The sequence below is a fragment of the Staurois parvus genome, unplaced genomic scaffold, assembly GCF_062004578.1.
Source record: "Staurois parvus isolate SC_StPar_1 unplaced genomic scaffold, SC_StPar_1.0 ptg000375l, whole genome shotgun sequence".
NCBI classification, from domain to species: Eukaryota; Metazoa; Chordata; class Amphibia; order Anura; family Ranidae; genus Staurois; species Staurois parvus.
This window is the reverse complement of record NW_028318171.1, coordinates 953829-977169: the sequence shown is the minus strand read 5'-3', so window position 1 is coordinate 977169 and position 23341 is coordinate 953829. Positions and strand designations below refer to the sequence as shown.

The following is a 23341-nucleotide window of genomic DNA, read 5'->3' as shown; positions in this document are numbered from 1 at the left end:
TATTTATCACCAGAGGCATGTCTTGAATGTAACTGTTTTGGGAAACCATTAAATCTGTCAATTTAGTTCTGCTTTATTTTCTATGATTGTCAGTGCCATCTAGTGGCTATGATGCAGCAGTTTTCCTGAAATACCGCAATGAGAAAGAAATACCACATTATAGCCATTAGATGGCAATGAGGAGTCTAGGAAATTTAGTATTAGGTAAATTATGGTGAAGATTCTTTGCACTTGTCAGAATTATTGATAAATATTATGATATACCGTATATAGCCTGTACCCTGAGGCCAATCCCTATCCAGTGATGCACACGAGAGCCGAGGCTCTCCCTGGTCTCTCCCTCCTCATTGGCCTGGACACTGCATTGGCTCTTGGTGCTGTCAATCACAGTCAGTGAGGCAGGGGGGGGGGCGTTACTGAGCCACACTCTATGTGTCACAGATACACAGAGGCACCTCTGGAACGAGCATGCACAAGTGCCCTTAGAGCAAGCTGCGGCTTGCTCTGTGGGCATTCAGCAGGTGGAGGGGCCATAGGTACCAGTGGGGGACCTGAGATGAGGAGGATCGGGGCTGCTCTGTGCAAAACCATTTTATAGAGCAGGTAAGTATAACATGTTTGTTATTTTAAAGAAAAAATTACCCTTCTCAATCTAATTTTAGTGCTCACAAATGCAACATAACCCCCCTCCCCCTTTTTTGGTAAAATATAAAGCATAACATCGTGTAGAGTAAATAGATAAGTCAAATATGTAAAATCTCAAAAAATTGCATACCCTGTGAAATGACAAAAGCTATCGAACTAAAAACTCTCTATAAACAACATTTTAAAGATACTAAAGGTTCATTTTTTTGTTGTAAAAAATGCCTGCTGTGTGTAGTGGTTTTGCACAGAGCATCCGGGATCCTGCTCATCTCGGGTCCCCCGCTGGCGCTCCTGGCTCCTCCTTTCTGTCGGGAGCCCCCATAGCCGGCAGCTTGCTATGGGGGCACCCGCTGCTCCGTGTGTCCATTCACGCATTGAGCCGTGGCCTGGCCTCTCCCCCTCCTCATTGGCTGTCTGTGATTGACAGCAGCGGCTCCCGCTTGCTGACTCAGCCAATGAGGAAGCAGATACCCGGGACAGCCGAGGCTGTCGTGCACATCGCTGGATCGCAAGGGGGCTCAGGTAAGTACTGAGGGGGCTGGGGGCACTGCTACACACAGAAGGTTTTTTACCTTCATGCATAGAAAACCTTAAGCCTTTACAACCACTTTAACATCCTTTACAGCTCTGCATGTCAGAGTTAACCATACATGATTGCCCCTGAAATAATTCCTTTTGTCTGGAGTCCACAGTGTTACCTAATATTTGTTGCATAATCAGTTTTTTATGCGTGTGTGCCTGACCCACACATTTTCATTTGTGGGTGCCTGGAGGTATATCACTTTTTTAAAATGTGTTTTATTAAATTTTGATTTTTAAATTATGGTTTGTACATTTTTTGACATACCTTTATTGCTATAACAAGGGGCTGACAAGTCCCTTCTGAAATAGCATAGTGCAAGTAACAGGTTTTCTTTAACCTCCTAGAGGTATTATTATGTCAGTATTTCTGTGCTCAAAGCGGTACATTTTTTTGCATGGAAATATGTCGTTTTTTTTTATTGTAGGCCTGTAATTCTTAAGAATAACTCACTGAAATCTGTCCGAACAAGAGTCTAGTAAACATCCCGGGTATGTTAAAATTTGAAACACGAAATCATAAATTATAATTTAATAAATAATCATAAAAATAATAATATAATACATTTAATTCAATAATATAATCAAACCAAAAACACTGAAATTTGAAATATAGGGCCAAGTTTGCACATCACTGATCTTAGTCGCAAAATCGTTTTTAGTGTCTGACGAATTTCCCCACAAATTATTATCACTCAATTCTGCAAGTGGTTCTGATTTACTATCGCTGTTCTCTAGCTGGTCTAAAACCGCTTTTGACATACAGGGACGCTTTTTGGCCGCCATGGACTTTTCTCAGTTTCCAGGCAGAAAGAACAGTAAAAATGCAGGCAGGGCACAGGACAAAGCACTAGGGACAAAATGTATGTGCAATGGTTTTATACAGTAATGTTTTACTGTGTGATTTTAGTGTATTAGTGAATGTCACTTTTTAAAATTTTTACATTTCCCGCCAGTTACGTCCCGACGTCGCAGGGAATGGAACCTGGAAGACGGATGCTGGCATTGGGGACATCGCAGGAGCAAAGGACAAGGTAAGTGATCGAGGGATCCCGGAGCAACGCTGCAGGGTATTCCCAAGTGTAGCTCGGGATTACCGCTTGTGGTGCTGAAAGTTTACCCCGAGCTACACTCGGGAATACCTCGAGGGAGGTTAAGCAGAAATCAGAGGCCCTTTAGACCCCTAATGTCTAACCTGAACTTTCTTTAAGCATATCAAACAGAGAGCGTGGTGTCCTGTCTCTCCATCCTGCCATCTGCCATGTGTTCTTGGGCTCTCAGGAGGGACAGGTAAACAGGGGGAGAGAAGGTTGTGCCATCTTTCCAGCAGCATGGAAGTAATCAAGCAGCTTTAAAACTGCCTGAATCCCTTCTACTAGTTGACTGGCAGCCAAAAAGAAACCCTCAACTTTCAGCTTTTATAGTTTTGGCTTTGGATATGCTTTAATATTTTAATAAAAACAAAACATTAATTGTGTTAGGAAGACCTTGTTACTTTTGTAAGAACGCTAGGATAGAGCCAACTAAGGCTAAACCTACTCCCATCTCCATTCTAAGGATATTCTATCTAACCCTGTAAAAGAAAGATGTGTATATTTACCTATTCTGAAACCGGGTAGGCCTTAACCCCAAAAAAACAGAACTATGCCGAAAGCGAGCACAGTTCGTACCTCCAAAACAGTTACTGGCGGCTTTACTTGAGATCGGGAGCTTTCCGATCACTTGACAGCTGTGACAGTCAATCATGGTGGTCACATGATCACAAACCCCACCCCACCTCCCTGCATCTAAAACACCTGAAAAGGATAGGAGGCGCCAGCGCCAAGGGGTTAAAGTTTTAGTCCAATATGTCATAGTTTAGTGTACTTTAACATGATTCATTTATTATTCAGAATGAAAGTTAGCTAGTATTTGAATGACCAATGTTTTATATACATCATTGTTAGATAAATGTGGGGCACTAAAACGGAAAATTTGTCCGTATGCACTAAGTAGGATGCTGCCACGTGTTTCATTTAAGACTACCATACAATAACTGTAACTATGTAAATGTATAACCATTTAAAATGCATTTATTTCATTAGTTTTCATCTACAGTCAACGATGGAGCAAGAAATTCCGTTTAAAATGTTCCCATTGCCAAGACTAAGCAGCAGTCATGTGTCTGCTGTTAAACCTGTTACAGCTGTGGAAAATGTGTCCTACTTTCAGGTAGATAGATAATAAAACTTTCTCTCAGAATATAACTTGTAGTTTAATCCTTGGTACATGTGTTGCCTGTTCTGTGTCAGTTGCCAAAATAATTTTGTACTAGGTGATAGGTCCAGCTTCTGGGGTTCCCTGTAGATAAAAGGTGTGCTTACTCATAATAATACCTTTATTCTCACTTACTATGCTGGGGATGAACTGAGGAAGCTGCTGGGCAGTAAAACATTTTCAACATTACAGAAAAAGTCCAAATAAATGTCACTAAGGCTCCTTTCACACAGCGGGTCTGATCAGGTCTGCCTGTCAGTTTTTCAGGCAGACCTGATTGGATGGTCCATTCACCCTTTTGGACAGGCGGGTGTAATGGTCTTGTGTTTATTTACACACACCTACCTCTGGGTCCCATTAGGTCCGCTAAAAAAAACCCTTCCTCTGCTATTTAGGCGGATCAGATTAGAGGTTAAGTGGGTGTAAACAGACATCAGAGGCCATGTAAACCCAGGCTACCCATAGAGCAGAGCGGGCTCTGTCCGTGTCCTTTCTGAATAAACGGTGTCATCTGCCTGCTCTCTGATCAGCAGGAGCCCGCTGTTGGCTAACATCAGAGTTGGTCCAGGCTCTGGAAACAATATTGTCAGAATCTACCCAGATGGCTGACTGGCAGCTAGCTCAGCCTCTCAGCATGCCGCTGAAAGCCTGAGCCAGCTACTACTGCCCCCTTCCCAGCCTGGCGCTCCAGCGAGCACTGAAGGAGCAGAGTAGAGAGCCAGTGACTGAAAATCACTGCTCTGCTCAGTTAAGACTGAGAACTGAGTTCTCAGTCTTAGACCCGCCAGGGGACAACTGCATCTTTGGACCGATGCTGCAGCCACATAAGTGAGTATGAATGTTTTTTTTTTTTTTAATTCCCAAACTTCTTTAACCACTTCCCGACCGGCCGTTGCATATAAACGGCCGGACGGTGGCACTGCAGGGTCCGGTGGCCGTCTATAAACGGCCTCCCAGCACCCTGCTTGTGCGCGCTCCCTGGGAGCGCGCAGCACCGCGATCCGGTGCCCGCTGTGTCCTCCGGACACAGTGAAACACCGATCGTCGGACGGGACCTCTGTACGAGGTCCCGATCATGTGATCACTGATTGGCCAATCAGTGATCACATGCAAAGTAGTAAGCAAGATGTCACTTGTGACATCATTGCTTACTACGTGTGAAATCTGTGAATGATCACAGAGGTCACATGGTACAAGCCTATTCACAACAGGCTTGTACCATGTGACAAGCTGTGACCAATCACAGCTCAGTCAGTACTTCTCAATGAGTGCATGAATGCACACAGAGAGAAAGAGAAATGATTGCTTTTACATCCTATATGGGTGTAAAACCAATGTGTAAAAAAAAAAAAAAATCTTTATCACCCCCCACAAGTAGTACAGTGTCACCATGGTGACACTGTACTGCTAGGGTGCCAGTATGTAAAAAAAAAAAAAAAATAATAATATAAAAAAATAAAATAAAAATGTAAAAAAAAATGTTTAAAAATTATAATTTTTGTTATAAACTAATTTGGATTTTTTTTTTGTTTTACTAAAAAGATAACGGAATAAATTTTGGCAAAGATTTATGATGAAATATTATTTATTTGCAAAATTTTATAAAAAAAACACTTTTTTTCAAAATTTTTGGACTTTTTCATTTACATAGCAAAAAAAATAAAAATCCCAGCGGTGAATAAATACCACCAAAATAAAGCTTTATCTGTTTCAAAAACATGGTAAAAAATTCATTTGGGTACAGCGTTGCATGACCGCGTAATTGTCATTCAAAGCGTGATAGCGCTGAAAGCTGAAAATTGCCCTGGACAGGAAGGGGGTAAAAGTGTCCGGTCTTGAAGTGGTTAATTCATGACCTAGTACATTAAAATCTTCAGAGACAAACTGTAGCTGTTACAATAGATGTTAAATTGTAATCTTTGTCCTCTACTTGTCCATTTTATCTTGACACCAAGAATAAAGTTATTGGGTTATTATTTATAATAAGAGGATAATAATTGGTTACGTTGGGAACAGAAAACAAAAAAAAATTTTCTAGGGTTTCAATAACAACACCTGTTTAACCAGGGCACTTATATCCCCTTCCTGCCCAGGCCAATTTCCAGCTTTCAGCGCTGTTGCACTTTGAATGACAATTGCACGGTCATCAACAGTTAATCAACACTACCCATATGAAATTTTTATCATTTTTTTGTGACAGATAGAGCTTTATTTTGGTGGTATTTAATCAACTCTGGGTTTTTTATTTTTACTTAAACCAAAAACCACTGAAAATTTTGAAAAAAAAATTGCTTTTTCTTAGTTTTTGTTATAAAATTTTGTAAATAAGTGATTTTTCTCCTTCACTGATGTGCGCTAATGAGGCTGCAATGATGGACACTGATAGGTGGCACTGATGGGCACTGATGAGGAGGCACTGGTAGGTGGCACTGATGGGCATTGACAGGCATCACTGATGGGCACTGATATATAGCACTGATAGGTGGCACTGACTGGCACTGTTAGGTGGCACTGACTGGCACTGTTAGGTGGCACTGATGCGCACTGATAGGCGGCACTGACTGGCACTGATAGGTGGCACAGATTGGCAGCACTGATAGCTGGCACAGATTGGCATTGATAGGTGGCACTGACTGGCACTGATGGATGACACTGAAAGGCAGCTCAGATGGACACTGATATGTGGCATTGATGTGCACTGGTAGGCACTGATATGTGGCATTGATGTGGCACTGATGGGCACTGGCACGTGGCACTGATGAGCACTGACAGCTGGCACTGATGGACACTGACAGGTGGCACTGCTGGGGCTACACTGATCATCAGGGCACACTGATCATTAGTGCCCTAGTGATCAGTGTACATGTCCCCTCCGTGGAATGCCGATTACCGGCTCTCCTCTCCTCTTGAGCTGTCAGCGTGACAGCTCGAGAGGAGAGAAATGCCGATAACTGGCATTTTCCTGTTTACATGTGATCAGCTGTGATTGGACACAGCTGATCACATGACCGAGCCGACATCTTCGGCTCTTTCTGTTGATCGGTGATCCGCTGTGTCCAAGGGACACGGCGCACTACCGATCGCTGCGCTCCGGGAGCCGCACATGCACGGTTAGAATGGGAGGACGTCATATGACGTCCTCCCAGAACGAGAGAGCCACCTTGTGTCCGTCATATTACTATATGGCGGGCAGGAGGTGGTTAAAACACACATACACAGACTTGCACACAACAAACTGATACACTGTATTTATTTGCTTAGGTATCTTTAACTAGCTAAGAAGTATCTGCTTTTGTTTAAATTTTAAACAAACAATGATCAGACAGTCATTTCTGCATATCAGTAGTGAAAGAGTTTATCAGGCTGTTCTCCACTGGCCTGAACTTCACCCAACGCTGGAAACCTTGGCAGTTGTCATGGTACCAGCCTAACTGAAATCCTCTTGCAACTATATATTCAATAAAACTTCCACCCCAATAGCCAGATACATTGGGCACAATTCATTAAAGCTTATCGCATGCGTTACGTCAGTCACATGACCACGTATCGCATGCGATACTGAAAATGTCAATTCACTATTTTTAGTAGGCGGTATTTACCGAAAATAACACAAATGCTTGGTAAATACTGCATGAAAAGACCTTAAAGTCAATTCACAAAAGGAAATAAATAATTAAATGCATGCGGTAATTAAGTAGTAGTCCAGGCATGCAGTATGTACTGGTATTGGTCAGTACTGTCATGGGTTGTTAAAGAATGAGTGGCTGCTGAGTCCCTAAAACCTATGAGTCATCAGCTGTCAGTGGGGTTCCCCACTGACAGCTGAATGTAGAAAAAAAAAAGTGTCAATTAAAAATAATTAAAAAAATGGCGTGGGGTCCCCCCTCCCATCCATACCAAGCCCTTTGGGTCTGGTTTGGATTTTTAGGGTAACCCCCACTCCAAAATTGCAAAAAAAAATGGCGTGGGGTTCCCCCAAAATCCATACCAGACCCTTATCCGAGCACGCTGCAGGGGGCAGGGGGGACGAGTGAGCGACCCCCCTCCTGAACCATATCAGGACACATGCCCTCAACGCGGGGGGCTGCTTTGGGGCAGGGGGCGCTCCCCCCCAAAGCACCTTGTCCTCATGTTGATGGGGACAAGGGCCCCTTCCCCATGACCCTGGGCTGTGGTTGTGGAGGCCTGCGGGTGGGGGCTTATTGGAATCTGAAAGCCCCCTTTAACAAGGGGGCCCACAGATCCCAGCCCCCCCATCTGAATAAGTATGGGGTACATGGTACCGCTACCCATTAAAAAAAAAAATGTAATGGGAAAAGAGACAGGAGACAGTCTTTGACAAGTCCTTTATTAAAAGAATGAAAATAAAAGAATGTCCCCCGAAGTAGATCCAACGTCAATCATGATGCCCGCCACCACCGCCACGCTGGCTCCTGGCCATCTGACTGCTCTGCTGGCTTGACAGTTCCTAAATATGTAAGGGGCCGACCCATCACGTATGTTACCCTGCCCCCGTGTGACATCATTGACCCAGCATGCCCCGGTCGATGATGTCACACTGGGGCAGGGTCACATGGATGATGTCACTGGGTGGCCCCCCCCCCGTTACATATTTAAGAACTGTCAAGCCTGCTGAGCAGTCAGATGGTGGGAGCAAGCGTTGGGAGCGGAGCCTTTTTTTTTTTTTCGGGGCATCATGATTGATGTTAGATTTGCTTTGGCGGACATTCTTCTATTTTCCTTCTTTTAATAAAGGACTTGTCAAAGACTGTCTCCTGTCTTTTTTCCCACTACAGTTTTTTTTGTGAGTGGGTAGTGCAGGGGTGGGCAAACTTTTTGACTTGAGGGCCGCAATGGGTTCATATATTGGACCCGGGGGCCGGACCAAGAGTAGATGAATGATGTGTATGTGTCATCCATAGTAAGTATAGTAATATTCCCCCATAGTAAGCATAGTAATTAATCCCACATATAGTAATTCATCCCCCATAGTAATTCATCCCCCATATAGTAATTCATCCCCCATATAGTAATTCATCCCCCATAGTAATTCATCCCCCATAGTAATTCATCCCCCATATAGTAATTCGTCCCCCATAGTAATTCATCCCCCATAGTAATTCATCACCCATAGTAATTCATCCCCCATATAGTAATTCATCCCCCATATAGTAATTCATCCCCCATATAGTAATTCATCCCCCATAGTAATTCATCCCCCATATAGTAATTCATCCCCCCTATAGTAATTCATCCCCCATAGTAATTCATCCCCCATAGTAATTCATCCCCCCTATAGTAATTCATCCCCCCTATAGTAATTCATCCCCCATATAGTAATTCATCCCCCATAGTAATTCATCCCCCCTATAGTAATTCATCCCCCATATAGTAATTCATCCCCCCTATAGTAATTCATCCTCCCTATAGTAATTCATCCCCCCTATAGTAATTCATCCCCCATAGTAATTCATCCCCCCCATAGTAATTCATCCCCCCTATAGTAATTCATCCCCCCTATAGTAATTCATCCCCCATAGTAATTCATCCCCCCCATAGTAATTCATCCCCCATAGTAATTCATCCCCCCTATAGTAATTCATCCCCCCTATAGTAATTCATCCCCCATATTAATTCATCCCCCATATTAAGTCCCCAAGTCCCCCCTGTGTCAATTCACTTACCTTTGCTCCGCGCGCTCCTCTCGCCGTGTTCCCGCGCCGTTCCGGTGTAGCATGAAAATCTGTCTCCTATGAGGATCTGTCCCCCTCGACGTATCTGCGCATGTGCCAGTTTCAGGCATTAGCAGCCGATCGGCGATCTCCGGCACATGCGCAGATACGTCGAGGGGGCCAGATCCTCATAGGAGACAGATTTTTATGCTACACCGGTCTTCAGGGCGGACTGTGAGAGGAGCCTAGCGGGAGCCTAGCTCCGCGGGCCGGATTAAAAGGTCCGCCGGGCCGTATACGGCCCGCGGGCCGTAGTTTGCCCATTGCTGGGGTAGTGGTACCAAGTACCCCCCACATCCCAAAGCACCCCTCATGTTGAGGGCATGTGGACTGGTATGGTTCAGGAGGGGGGGGTGTGCTCGCATTTCTCCCTCCCTTTCCTGACCTGCCGGGCTGCATGCTCAGATAAGGCTCATGCAGTATTTTAGTAGCTTTTTCCAGTGAAATAAATTTTTTTTTTTAAATGCTATGCGGTGTCCTACCGCATACTTGGATGCGGTGAGATACCGCTTAGTGAATTGTGCCTAGTATGTCAAGATTCACTGCAACCAAATACACAACCTAAATTTCACATTAGGGTTCCTAGAAGCACAATGGAATGGTAATATTGTAGACAGGCAGTGAGTGACTGTTGCAGCAAGTCCTTCAGCGTGAAGAGCTGATGTGGCACAGGCTAGTAAAGAAGCTACAGTGCATTCAGAAAGTATTCAGACCCCCTTCACGTTTTTCAATTTTGTTATGTTGCAGCTTGATACTACAGTTTGAATTTTTTTTTCTCATTAATCTACACTCAGTACTCCATAATGACAAAACTAAAACAGAATTTAGAAATGTCTCTGAATTTATTAAAAATAAAAAGCTTAAATATTGCATTGGCATAAATATTCAGAACTTCTGCAACAACACTTAAAATTTAGGTAAGGAGCCTCCCATTTCTTTTGATCATTGCCTAGATGATTCAACAGCTTGATTGGAGTCCACCTGTGGTAAATTAAATTGATGGTTTAGAAAGGCACACATCTCTCTATAAAAGACCTCATAGCTGACAATGCATACTGTATCAGAAAAAAGCCATGAGATCAAAGCAACTGCCTCCAGAGCTCAGAGACTGGATCATTGCAAGGCACAGATCTGGGGAAGGTTACAAAAAATGTCTGCTGCATTGAAGGTTCCCAAGAGCACAGTGGCCTCCATAATTCTCAAAAGGAAGAAGTTTGGCACAACCAGGACTCTTCAAAGAGCTGGTCGTCCAGCCAAATTGAGTAATCGGGAGTGAAGGACCTTAGTAAGAGGGGTAACCAATAACCTGATGGTCGCTCTAACTGAGCTCCAGAGATTCTGTATGGAGATAGGACAAAGTTCCAGAAGGACAGCCATCACTGCAGCCCTCCATCATCTGGGCTTTGTGGCATAGTGGCTAGACGGAAGCCTCTCTAAAACACATGAAAGCCCCCTTGGAGTTTGCAAAAGCTCTGAAGCTCAGTCAGAGTGACCAATGGTTATTGGTCTCCTCTCTTACTAAGGCCCTTCTCCTCCGATTGCTCAGTTAGGTTTATGACTCTTTTTTTTGCTGCAGCTCTACTCAGGGCTAGAACTGTTTTTATGCATGACACTTATTCTTTTGCCAGGCATACACTGCCAATGTTTACTTCAGCTGGTGTGGTTGGCTGTAAGTTTGAGCTGCCCCTTCTCTCTCCCCAGATGTGTGTGCAGCTGTGAGGGAAGCTCGGGTATCATTTCCTGAGGATCATAGTGCGTTGCACCCTTTGTTGTCAGCGGATTATATTTAGCTTTTTTTTTAACTTCAGGATGGTACTTACTGTTGGGACACCATATTAGCTTCCCTAGTAACATATTTGGACACCATTCAGACTTCACAGACCTTCCGATCCACCATCCTGCTTGTCGGTCACTGGCTTTGATGGCCAGACAAGTGAAGCCTAGGTTCTAAGGTACAGAGGCTTATTAGATTTAGTTATCTCAACTCTTCTTCATGCTAGGAAGTTGACTTCTTGGAAAATATATACATCCCCGGAAGGCTTATTTTGCGTGGTGCGAGCAAATAAAGTTTCATCCTAGATCATGCTCTGTGGAACGTATCTTGGCTTTTCCTCAAGCAGGTTTGAATCAGCATCTGGCCCTGAATACCCTCAATTGACATATTTCAGCCTTGGCTATCCTCTTCCAGCATCTTTTGGCCTCTCATTCCTAGGTGAACACTTTTGTTCAGGGAGTCATTCATTTAACTCCTTGACACTCTCTGGTGATGCCGTGAGATCTCAGTCTAGTGCTGAAAGCTCTTCAGTGGCCTACCTTTGAACTTTTCTGGGATGTTCCCTTGAATGAACTCACTCGTAAGGTGATTTTTCTTGTCTCCATCACTTCTGCTCGACAAGTATCAGGGAGTCATTCATTTAACTCCTAGACACTCTCTGGTGATGCCGTGGGATCTCAGTCTAGTGCTGAAAGCTCTTCAGTGGCCTACCTTCGAACTTTTCTGGGATGTTCCCTTGAATGAACTCACTCGTAAGGTGATTTTTCTTGTCTCCATCACTTCTGCTAGACAAGTATCAGAACTAGTGGCATTATCTTGTAAGGAAACTTTACTGGTGTTGCATAAGCATGAGGTTGTCCTGAGATCAAACGCTTCTTTTCTGCCCAAAGTGATCTCCTCCTTTCATCCTACCATCTTTCTGTCCAGCTCTTAAGCAGCCAAGAGAGGTATCTTTTCACTGTTTGGATGTGGTTCATGCTGTACATGTTATCCTATCAGCTACAGCTTTCTTTGAACTTACAGATTCTTTCTTTGTCTTTACTAAAGGCAAAGTAAATCCTGCTTCTCACCATCGATAGGTGGATTGGACTGATCATTGTTCAAGCCTAGTCCCTACAAGATAAGGCTCCTCCCTTTACTGTTAAGGACCACTCCATTAGGTCATTGGGAGTTTATTTGGCTTTTCTGCTTTAAGCATCTGTTTCGCAGATTTGCAAGGCTGCCACCTGGTCTTCTGTTCATGTGTTTGCTAAATTTTACCAGGTGAATGTTCAAGCCTCTGCTGATGATGGCTTCGTCTGTAAAGTGCTACATTAAGCTGATAAATATGTGTCATACATATGTCATACGCTTGTTTATTTTTTTTGGCCTGGTAACTTTTATTTGCACTGGCGCCCATGCCTCTTTTAGGGATGCACCGAAAGTTCGGTGGCCAAAACGCCCCTACCGGCCGTTGGCCGATATGAAAATAAGCACCGATACAAGTGCCAAACATAACCCTGCCCACTCGCTGCCGCCCCTCGCCACTCGGCGTTCTCAGCCTTACCTGAGAAAAGCACCGAACGATCCCGGTGCTGGTGCTGGCTATTTTTTTAAAGCACTAGATCAATGTTTTTTTTAATCTAATGCTTTACATTGTAGAGGAGAGATGTGGGATCTTATTGACCCCATATCTCTCCATAAAGAGGACCTGTCACTACTTATTTCTATCACAAGGGATGCATGCATTCCTTGTGATATGAATAAAAGTGATACAATTTTTTTTAAAAGGGACAGTGTAAAAAAAAAATTAAATAAACAACGAAAGTTTTTTTTTACATGCCCCTGTCCCCCTGTGCTCGTACGTAGTGGTGAATGCATACTTAGGCCAAGCTCACATATGTAAATGGTGTTCAAACCACACACGTGAGGTATCGCCACGAATGTCAGAGCAAGAGCAATAATTCTAGCACTAGACCTCCTCTAAACTTTGGACTGGTAACCTGTAGAAATTTTTAAAGCGTCACTCATTCACATTTTTAAGTACTGCAGTTTGATGCTATTCCACGAACGCGCGCAATTTTAAAGCATGACATGTGGGGTATTTATTTACTCGGCGTAACATCATCATTAAAGTGTATTATTTTCCAAAAAATTTGTGTTTGAGAAATATATTAATGTTTAAAAACTGTCCATTTTGGTTTTTGGCCAAGTGCAGCCTGAATTTTCGGTTTCGGGACGAGCATTTTCATTTCGGTGCACCACTAATCTCTTTGTATAGCTTTTGGGTGTCCCAGTCATTCATGAAAAAACCTTTGGTTCTGTACTGTTTGATCAAGGAAAAAAGATTTTTACCTTAACTGTAAAATCCCTTTCTTTGAGTACAGTATGCTATATACAGTTTATCCTTTATTGCTTGCTGACTGAAATTAACTGTCAGTAGGAGGGTTTATACGGGGTCCTAACAGTAACAATTCACAACAGTGCGTTGATCTGTGTTTTAGCGTAGCTGTAAATTGCAGATTAATGAAAGGACATCTGAAAATCAATCATTTCCAATGTGTCATATTCACACCATAACGCTGCGTTGACCTCCATTGTGCTAAAATGCAACATGTATGCATTTTAGTGCAACGCAATGGATGTAAGTGAATGTCATCACAATGCATAGGATATCCTGTGAAAATGCAGTATGCTTTAACGCTTGCTAAAATGAATGGCAACGGAGCAGCGCATGACTAAAATGGATGGAAATTTACATCCATTTTCTATACATTTTAGCACAAGTCAGTGTGAATTGGCACTTACAGGGCTTAGACAAAAAAATGGAAACACTACATGACTTGCAGGTGTGAAAGTGACCACGTGTTTCACATTGAATGCGGAAGTGATGTAACATTATTTGCTTCCACTGTGTGATGGAACACCTAGCTAACAGGTGGGAAGAATCACTTTCGTCATTCACTGCGAGCTCTGCTAGTAATATGGAGTCATGTTAGAGCTTACTGAGTTTCAAAGAGGGAAAATTGTTGGTGCCTGCTTAGCTGGTGCCTCTGTGACTGAAGTTGCCAATTTATTTGACGTGTCATTAAGTACAATACCAAAGGTTATGACGGCATATACAGTTTCTGAGAAAACGTCGTCTGATAAGCAAACAAAAGGACATTGCATAGGATTGTGACCCGGAATAAGGAAACAGCTGCTGCAGAAGTGACTGCAGAGCTCAATCTCAATCTTCACGGGACCTATTACTAGCAGCACACTCGGCGAATGATGAAAGTGAGGCTTTCCACGTGTCAGCTAGCTGTCTCATCGCATAGCGGAAGCAAACAAAAGCGACAAAACATTGATGGTACATCACGTCTGCTTTCAACGCGAAACATGTTGTCGCTTTCACACCTGCAAATCATGTAGTTTTCCATTTTTGGTCTAACCCCTGTATGTTGCCAGTGTCCAATCACCTGAATATATCAGCATATAACCCAGTTGTCTACAAATAAGCCAGTGACCTGTACTGTAATCCAAGAAACAGAATTTACAGGCAAGTCTTAATTTTTTCTGGAGTAAGGACATTAGTGCCTGTATCAAATAGGATGTTGTTCTGGCTCAGTCATTGCTTAGTTTAAAGCTAAACTCTAGGTATGACCTGTATTGCATACTTCCATTGGTCCAGCTTGGCAAAATGTAAGTGTGCATATTTCATATCTGAAAGTGGTTGTAAAGGAAGAATTTCTTTATGCATTAAAGAATATGTAAACCCAACATTTCATATTCCTGATCTCACTGAGGCTTTTACAGAATGCCTTGTTTTGTTCAATGAATCAGAAAACAGCTTGCATTCGTTAAAAGAAAATGCAAGGCATTCTGTGAATGACAGCGGTCCCAAACAATCGATCCACTGTGGTGAGTGTGCTACAGGAGAGGCTCCTGGAACAGGACCCAAAAGATCACTACTATGAATTTTGTAGCACCACCTACTACAGTGATTGTCAGATTCCTTCGCAGTCTGTAATAGACCAATATAAGTATGCAATAAAGATCATACCTGTAGATCAGCTTTAAGAACATGGCATCCCATGAATTTAGTAAGGCAGGAAGGAGTAGGTGACTTAAAGTAAAGTTCTAAAGAAAAGGTTTTTCTTTAAATAACAAACCTATACTTACCTTTTCTGTGCAATGGTTTTGCGCAAAGTGGACCCAAACCTTCTCTTCTGGGGTCCCCTGCTGGTGCTGCGTGCTCCTCCTTTCTTCTGAATGCCCCCATAACAAGATGCTTGCTCAGTCCCGGCTGTGTGCTCATATTCAGACACAGTGCATCCTGACCTCCCACACACACACACACTCTCTGCTGACAGGTTTTGACTGAGCAGAAACTCTCAAATGGTAAAGGTTTGTTGCTTGCCTTTCTCTTTTTTGTAGACATAGTTGTGCGCTACTGCATTCAAGCTGATTATTTCAGAAATGTCATAGTTCTATAAGTGGGGTCAATTTTTTCCCTGACTAAGGCCTTGTACACACTAGGAGTTAGCCCCTGTGCATTCAGGAGGCACAGGTACAGCTTTATGGACTCACAGGTGCATACTTCCCTGAATACACAGGCCCTAAATGCAAATACCACTTGATATAATGTCCATTGCAATGTATTTCAGCCTGTCATTGACTTTGATAGATTGTAGATAGTGAGGCTGGACACTGCGTCTTCGAGATGTATGAAAATGCCAAGATTTGACAAAAGGGGCTAAATGCTAGGTGTACAAAAGGCCTGATGGTTGCATTCTGCAAAAGCATATAAAGTCCTTATTTCAATGCATATCAGTACATCTAGCAAGAAGCATGTTAACACTTGCATTTTTGGTGTGAACTTTTTTTCTGGGCTAATTTGTCTCACAGCCTTTTTTCCTTTGTACTCATTTATGTTCCATTGGCCCCATTATCCTGCTGCTATTTTGTTTTTCCCCTGCTTCCCTCTTTTGTGCCCACTTAATTTTCATGTGCCTTGGTCATCTCTATGGTCAGCCAATGGAACCTCCGGCAGCTAATTACCCACTAGGATCACTTTTACAAAAAATACATTGCTGTCTGAAAAAAAAGTTACTGGGATGATACCTGTAGCTGCAGGCATCATCCCAGTATAACCACTTCAACCCCATGACATATCAGTATGTCACTGTTGCTGAAGTGGTTAAATTTAGACTAACATGGCTGTAGTCAGTGGGTGCTGATTTATCGTCTGTCTTGTTTAGCGTTCCCTAAGTTCAGCCTTGCTGTCCGTAGGTGACACTGCCATCTCTGGTATAAGTGTGAGATCAAACAGTGGGTTTGAATTAAGAATATACAGTATCTTTTCCCAGCCAGCCACTAGGAGTTTCTTTGCCAGTGGGGCCTCATTGGAAAGGGTATAAATATTAGAGTAAGCTGAGGCAAAGTCTCTTCTCTTGGGCTGTTACCTGGGATGGTGCATGCAATAGAGCCTGCCTGAAGAGGTCTTCTTGTGATTAGGCCTGAAGCTGAGGCCTGTAGCTGTTCTTGTCTGACAACAGGACAGTCCCATAGAATCTGGTTGACTCTCCTGGGAGAAGATTGGGTACAGGATAGAGTCCCAGAGGAGGATCCTACTGGAGATGTCTGCAGGGCTCTTACACTGGAACCTTGTGAGTAGGGGCTGGTTGAGTCATCCTGGAGGAGAAAGATATTTGCTGCCTACAGTGTCTATTGAATGGTTCTGAACACAGGAGTGTCAGATATGACTTAAAGGCCCTTTCCTGATGCAGTGATGTAACGGAGTTCTGCTTAAAGTCTGGAGCATATGTGACTTTACCCTTTCTCCCATGGTTTTGTGAGTAATAAACCTGCTGTTATTCCTTCTTAAAGTGACTAGCACCCAATTCTTTACAGACCCCCCTAACACTAGCTGTTGATTTTGCTCTGAAATGAAATGTCAACCATCCCTGTCTTTGGGTGTCTTCCACCATGCTTCCTGGACATTAGGGGGCTCTACAGGTTTATTCTGTTTTACAATTGATTTCTCATAAGTCTTTTTTTCTTTGTGAATCTGTAGTTAATTTTAAACTTTTGAACATGAAAGTCTTCACAAGATGACTGCTGTTATCTTTATTACTCAGAAAAGCTTTATTTGCACCCCATGTGATTTATTTTTTTTTGTCACTGTTACTGTTCCTGATTTCAGGGCTAACCTCCTGACAGTTGTCTGTCCAATGAGACTGCTTTAATGGTCAGCAAGGACGGTCAAATTGGACAGCGAATGGCAATTGCCAGGACTGTAATCCCTCTGTAACAATGGTAAATTAAATCAGAAAAAAAAGCACAGAAGAGTATTTTCTGGTTAATATAGATAATAGGCATATTGTGGTGATTGCTTATTAGAGATCATTCACATGACTGCAAAAGCAAAAAACATCAGTACAGCGTTTTTATTTTGTTGTTTTTTTTTAAAGACCTGAGCACAGGTGTATTGTTATCTATGGGCCTATGCACACAGCTGCGTAAAGATGAGTAAATTTGCGCTGTGGTCAGATCCGTACAATCAAAATAGAAAAATCTGTGTTCATAGTCCGTATTCATATTCCTGTGTATACACTGAATTGTACTTTGTATGCAGGTAAAGATTTGTGGTAATGGTTACATGCATGCAGCACAAATGTACTCCATTGACCTGCTTACGACCAATATGGAAATATCAATAATGTAGAATCTGCTTGATTGCACGCTATTGAGTTGACATGTCAACCCCTAATGGCCACCTGCATCTTAACATCCAAAAGTGCTGAGTGCAGTAGCCACCTGTGTACTAGCAAACTAGAGTTCTAGGCAGCGAGGGCTGTCTGCATCCTAGCAATCTAGGACTCTAGGTGGCAAAAGAAAACATGTGTCCTAGCAACCAAAGACACTAGGCAGCAGGGTCTGCCTACATTCTAGCAACCATGGACACTAGGCTACAAGAGCCACCTGTGTCCTAGCAACCTTTAGGGCACATTTACAATATACACATGTAATTGTTCGCATAAACCTTACATGTGTATAATGTACAAATAATATTTTATGTAGGATCATACTGCTAGCAAGATCCTGCATAAAATCATATGGCCCTCAGGTGGAACTGCATTCAAGCGTTGTCAGTTTAACTGCGTTAGTTAGTAGAGTTTTGTGCATCCGGATCTGATTAGAACTGTAAACTTGGCTAAACATATGTAATTGCCTTTAAAAGTATCTAAATGTGGATGAACCTAGAAAATAGAAAATGAAAATAGAGTACTAGATTACTTTACCCGTTTTTTAAGCAAAAATGAATGCCCCATATGGGACCTTCTTCTAGATTCTGCATTCCTAAAGACTTTTATGGGGAGAGAATCAATTAGGATGCAAACAAAAACTGATTGACACAGTCCCCTATTCAACAGTAACTGTCCTAATACATTGTTGGCTTTTTTCATGTTTAGAACTTTAAACCTCCACTGGAAAATACACAAGACTTTATCCATAATGCCCAAGGTACAGAGATGATCTCTTCCTTTCTATTTATGCAGTTGTATGTATAAAGCTTGCAAATTTAAACAATTAATTTTTTTGCAGATTGTTTTTCACGGAAAATTTCACCATTGCCTTTTATCGAGGAAGAGGTAGGTGTGAGTTCAGAGAGAAAGTTCTTATTGATCTGAAAATCATATCGATCCTTATTACTTTATTAAAATTATCTATCAACAGCAACCAAATATTAGAAATATAATTAAACATGTATTATCTTCAATCTCTCCCTTTCTACTGGCATCTTCCCCAACTCTCTAAAACATGGGCTAGTCACCCCCATACTTAAAAAAGCCTCACTGGACCCCACCAACCTAAGACCCATCTTCTTACTCCCTTTTCCCTCCAAACTCCTTGAACTTCTAGTCTACAACTGGCTGAGCTGCCACCTTATTGAAAATAACCTTTTCGATCCCCTTCAGTCTGGATTTTGCCCACAACACTCCACAGAATCTGCTCTCCTAAAACTCACAAACGACTTACTAACTGCTACCAATGGTCACTATTCCGTACTCTTGCTCATGGACCTCTCCGCTGCCTTGAGTTGACCACCCCCCCTCCTCAAAAAACTCTATTGGTCTCCGTGACTATACCTTCCGTTGGTTTGAATCCTACCTATGTCACTTACAGCTCTACTTCCTCCTCTCCTACTCCTCTTACGGTCCCTCAAGGTTCTGTCCCTGGACCTCTCCTATTCTCGATCTGCTGATAGCTTCCCATGGTTTCCAATACCATTTCTATGCTGATGACAAACAAATCTATCTCTCTACTCCTTAGCTCACCCTATCAGTTTCCACACATATCACCGATTTACTAACAGACATATCAGGCTGGATGTCACTCCACTTCCTAAAACTCAATCTATCCAAAACTGAGCTCATAATATTTCCTCCCCCACTCGCCTCTTCCCCTGATTTCTCGGTCAGGATCAATAGCACAACTATCAACCCATCCCTGCATGCTAGGGTGCTTGGTGTAACCTTGGATTCTGAACTATCCTTTCAGGCGCACATCCGTTGCCTTAACCTCCGCAACATCTCCAGAATACGCCCCTTCTTAACCAATGATACCACAAAGCTCCTAATTCACTCCCTGGTAATCTCTCGACTCGATTACTGCAACTCCCTCCTCATTGGCTTACCTTTACATAGGCTATCCCCCCTCCAGTCCTTCATGAATATTGCTGCCAGGCTCATCCACCTTACCAACCATTCAGTGTCTGCTACCCCTCTCTGCCAATCCCTCCACTGGCTTCCACCAGCCCAACGAATAAAATTCAAAATACTAACAACTTACAAAACCATCCACAACTCTACAGCCCCCAGCTACATCACCAACCTGGTCTCAAAATATCAACCAAACCGCGGTCTTCGATCCTCCCAAGACCTTCTGCTCTCTAGTTCCCGTGTCATCTCCTCCCATGCTCGCCTCCAGGACTTCTCCCGAGCTTCTCCCATCCTATGGAACTCTCTACCCCAACCTCTCCAGCTGTCTCCTAATCTATCCACCTTTAGACGATCCCTGAAAACCTTTCTCTTTAAAGAAGTCTATCCTGCTTCTACCTAGTAAACCGCCATTTATTTCCTCCATCAGCTCATCCCCCCCACAACTTTGTATCACTTAACCCTTCCTCCTAGATTGTAAGCTCTAACGAGCAGGGCCCTCTGTTTCCTCTTGTACCAAATTGTATTATAACTGTAATGTCTACCTTCATTTTGTAAAGCGCTGCGCAAACTGTTGGCGCTATCCTGTATAATAATTATTATTATTATTATTATTTTTGTTGACATCTGTGTGTCAGTAGGTCAGAATCCAATGTTAGCTTCCTATGTATTAATTAATAAAAAAAAAAATACTAAAAATATAATTCCAAATATTGTAATAGATTTTTAAGGAAGCTGTCTATCTTTGTTTATACTCATATGTTTCCACATCTAGGGACCTATACTCACAAATATTGAAGACACCTTTCAATCTGCATCATAGATGTTCCTACCTTTTTGTTTTCAGTTTTGGGAGCATGAGGCTATGATAGTATAGGTCAGAGAGTGGATGGACACTCATTAAATTGCAATGTGCTCCAAAACTCAAGGCCTTGTACTTAGACCTGTAAATTCTTACAACTAATACAGAACATTGGAGAGAAAAAGCACGCTTTTGTAAAATATATTTTAACCACTTGCCCTCTAGAAGATTTACCCCCCTTCCTGACCAGGCTATTTTTTGCGATATGGCGCTGCGTTACTTTAACTGACAATTGTGCGGTCATGCAACGCTGCACTCAAATAAAATTTATGTCCTTTTTTCCCACAAATGGAGCTTTCTTTCGGTGGTATTTGACCTCCTCTGTGTTTTTTATTTTTTTGCGCTATTAACAAAAGAAGACTGCCAATTTTGAAAAAAAAATCCAAACAATATTTTTGATTTTTTGCTATAAAACATATCCAGTAAAAAAATCAAATTTCGTCATAAATTTAGGCCAAGATGTATTCTGCTACGTCTTTGCTAAAAAAAAATCCCAATACGTGTAAATTAATTGGTTTATGTAAACGTTATAGTGTCTACAAATGGCGGTATATATTCTGGAATTTTTTTATACTAGTAATGGCGGCGATCAGCGACTTATAGTGGGACTGCGGTGGGCATTCTGACACTGGGGGAGAACTAACTGCCACTGACATCCCCAGTGACACTAATACAGGGATCAGTGCTAATAATAAGCACTGACACTGTACTAATGGCAATGGGCAGGAAGGGATTAACATCTGCGGCGTTTAAAGGGTTAATTGTGTGCTGTGTGCTTTTTTATGAACTGTGCTGTGTGTGTTTTACTGTGTAAGCATAGCAGAGCAATACAAAGCAGCATGCTGGTGCTGATGGGAGAGATCTGTATTGTTTACATAAAGACCTCTCCCCTGTCAGTGTTCCTTGGCGATTGCCAGGTGACGGCAGAGAATCTGCAGCCAGGACCCAGTGAATGACAGCTGTAGCCGCCAACGGCAGTGTAGGTAGGGCGGGAAGGGTGTAGGTAGGGTGTATATGCAAAATCACACATTTTGCCCTGCTTCCCTGCTTCCCTGTAGCAGTAGTTCTGCTATACAGTGGTCGGGAAGCAATTAAATAAGTTCTATCAAAACAAGTTTTACCAAAACACGTTTTGATCATGTTGGGTAATATGCAGCTACATTCAGGTGATTGGACACTGGCAAACAAAATTGTCAGGACCCCCATATAACTCCTCCCACTCACAGCAATCCTCATCTTTGCTACTATGCTTAGGTAATGGATGTTTCCTTCTATATAAGGGGGATTATTATTGTTTGTGGATATGTATACTTTCTGGATTCCTGCTCCAACCTGGCTACCTGACCCCATCAAAGAGATGCAGGGCCAGCCTGTAAAGTCACATTGGGCACTAAATCCTGCCTTAGGTGTTCCTCCCTGGCACATTGGGCAGCACTGTGACACAAGTCAAGGGCAGTGATAATCCCTACAGGATAAGGTTCCTCCGTTTCTTGTACGGCACACTCCACTAGTTCTGTGGGAGTCTCCTGGGATTTTCATCATCAAGCATCTATTCTCACAAGTTTGTAAGGGCTCATGTACACAGGGCATTTGGAAAACTCTTCTGAACGATGGAAACTGACTGCTGGAAAACGTAGGTTAAAAAATGTTAGTTTAGCCGTGTTTGCATACCGCGTTTATGTGCGTTTAAGCACAGGAAAACCTCCCAAATGCAAAGAATGCACTGAAAAGTGGTAACTTATTAACTATTTCAGACTGTTTCAGAGAAATACAGAGAGTAGAAGCAGAGACAGCAGAAGGTGTTGAGAATAGATTAGGTGTGAGTTGCTCATTAACATTTCTTATTTGTTATTTCTTGTTTCTTTCATTTGTTTCCAAGGGTGGGAAAGGTGTCTGGTGGAGTGAGTCATTAAGGCCACCTGGCAGGGGGTCTTCATGAGGAATTTGAGGTGTGAATGGTCATTAACATATCTTTTGTTTCCAAGGGTGGGAGAGGTCTGAGGTGTGAATTGGTCATTACCATGTATGAAAAACTTGGTAGGAACATCCTGTGTTCAGTGCTTTGTCCATCTGAGTATCTTGAAAACGCTTTGCATGCATTTTTCATGAAGAAAAGGCTCTGGACAGCATCAGGAACTGGAAGAGTTAAAAAAAAGTTTCGAACGCAAATGCTTATAAACGCAATGTGCTTCGTTTAGCCGCATTTACAAGCGGTTTCTGTTTGAAACGCTGATAAAATCAACTGCTGAACGCAAGTTTTCTGCGTTCAGAAAAACCACTGTAAACTCAAATGCCTGTAAACATCTGTAAACGAAGATATGTACATGGACACATAGGAAAACATTAGGGTGAGTTCAGGGGCCGCTGAAAAAAACGCTGAACAGTTCCTAAACGTGAGTTTATCAGCTGCAGTGTACATGAGCCCTCAGACTGTCCCCTGGTCCTCTGTTCACACAGAATTTTACCACATGAATGTTCAAACCTCTGCTGATGCCAGCTGTGGATGTAAGGTGCTACAAGCAGTTATTTAGTTAGGATTTAGTTTTCGTGGGCCTGTATGCACTTTTGCTTATCCCTGTTTTTATGTATGGCTTTTAGTCATGCCAGCTGTCTTCAACTATGCTTGTGTCCTGTACTGTATGATCAAGAAAACAGGATTTTTGACTTGCCTGCACTGTCTCCTCTATATATGTTATTGTTTATTACTTGCCTAAAAAATATAGATTGCTATGAGTGGGAGGGATTTTATGGGGGTCCTAACAGTGCCCAAACCTCTGAAGGTAGCAACACATAACCCAATCACCGACTA

At 42.5% G+C, this 23341-nt stretch overlaps 1 protein-coding gene across 1 annotated transcript in view; it reads left to right on the top strand.

Moving 5' to 3' along the window:
* Positions 1-3327: 3327 nt before the first annotated feature.
* LOC149456125 (synaptonemal complex protein 1-like) overlaps positions 3328-23341 on the top strand; it is a 34180-nt gene continuing 14166 nt past the window's right edge. Inside the window, exons 1-3 of the mRNA XM_089685402.1 lie at positions 3328-3435; positions 18423-18474; positions 18556-18602. Coding sequence (XP_089541528.1) covers positions 3328-3435; positions 18423-18474; positions 18556-18602 — 207 coding nt within the window. The remainder of the gene's footprint in view (positions 3436-18422; positions 18475-18555; positions 18603-23341) is intronic.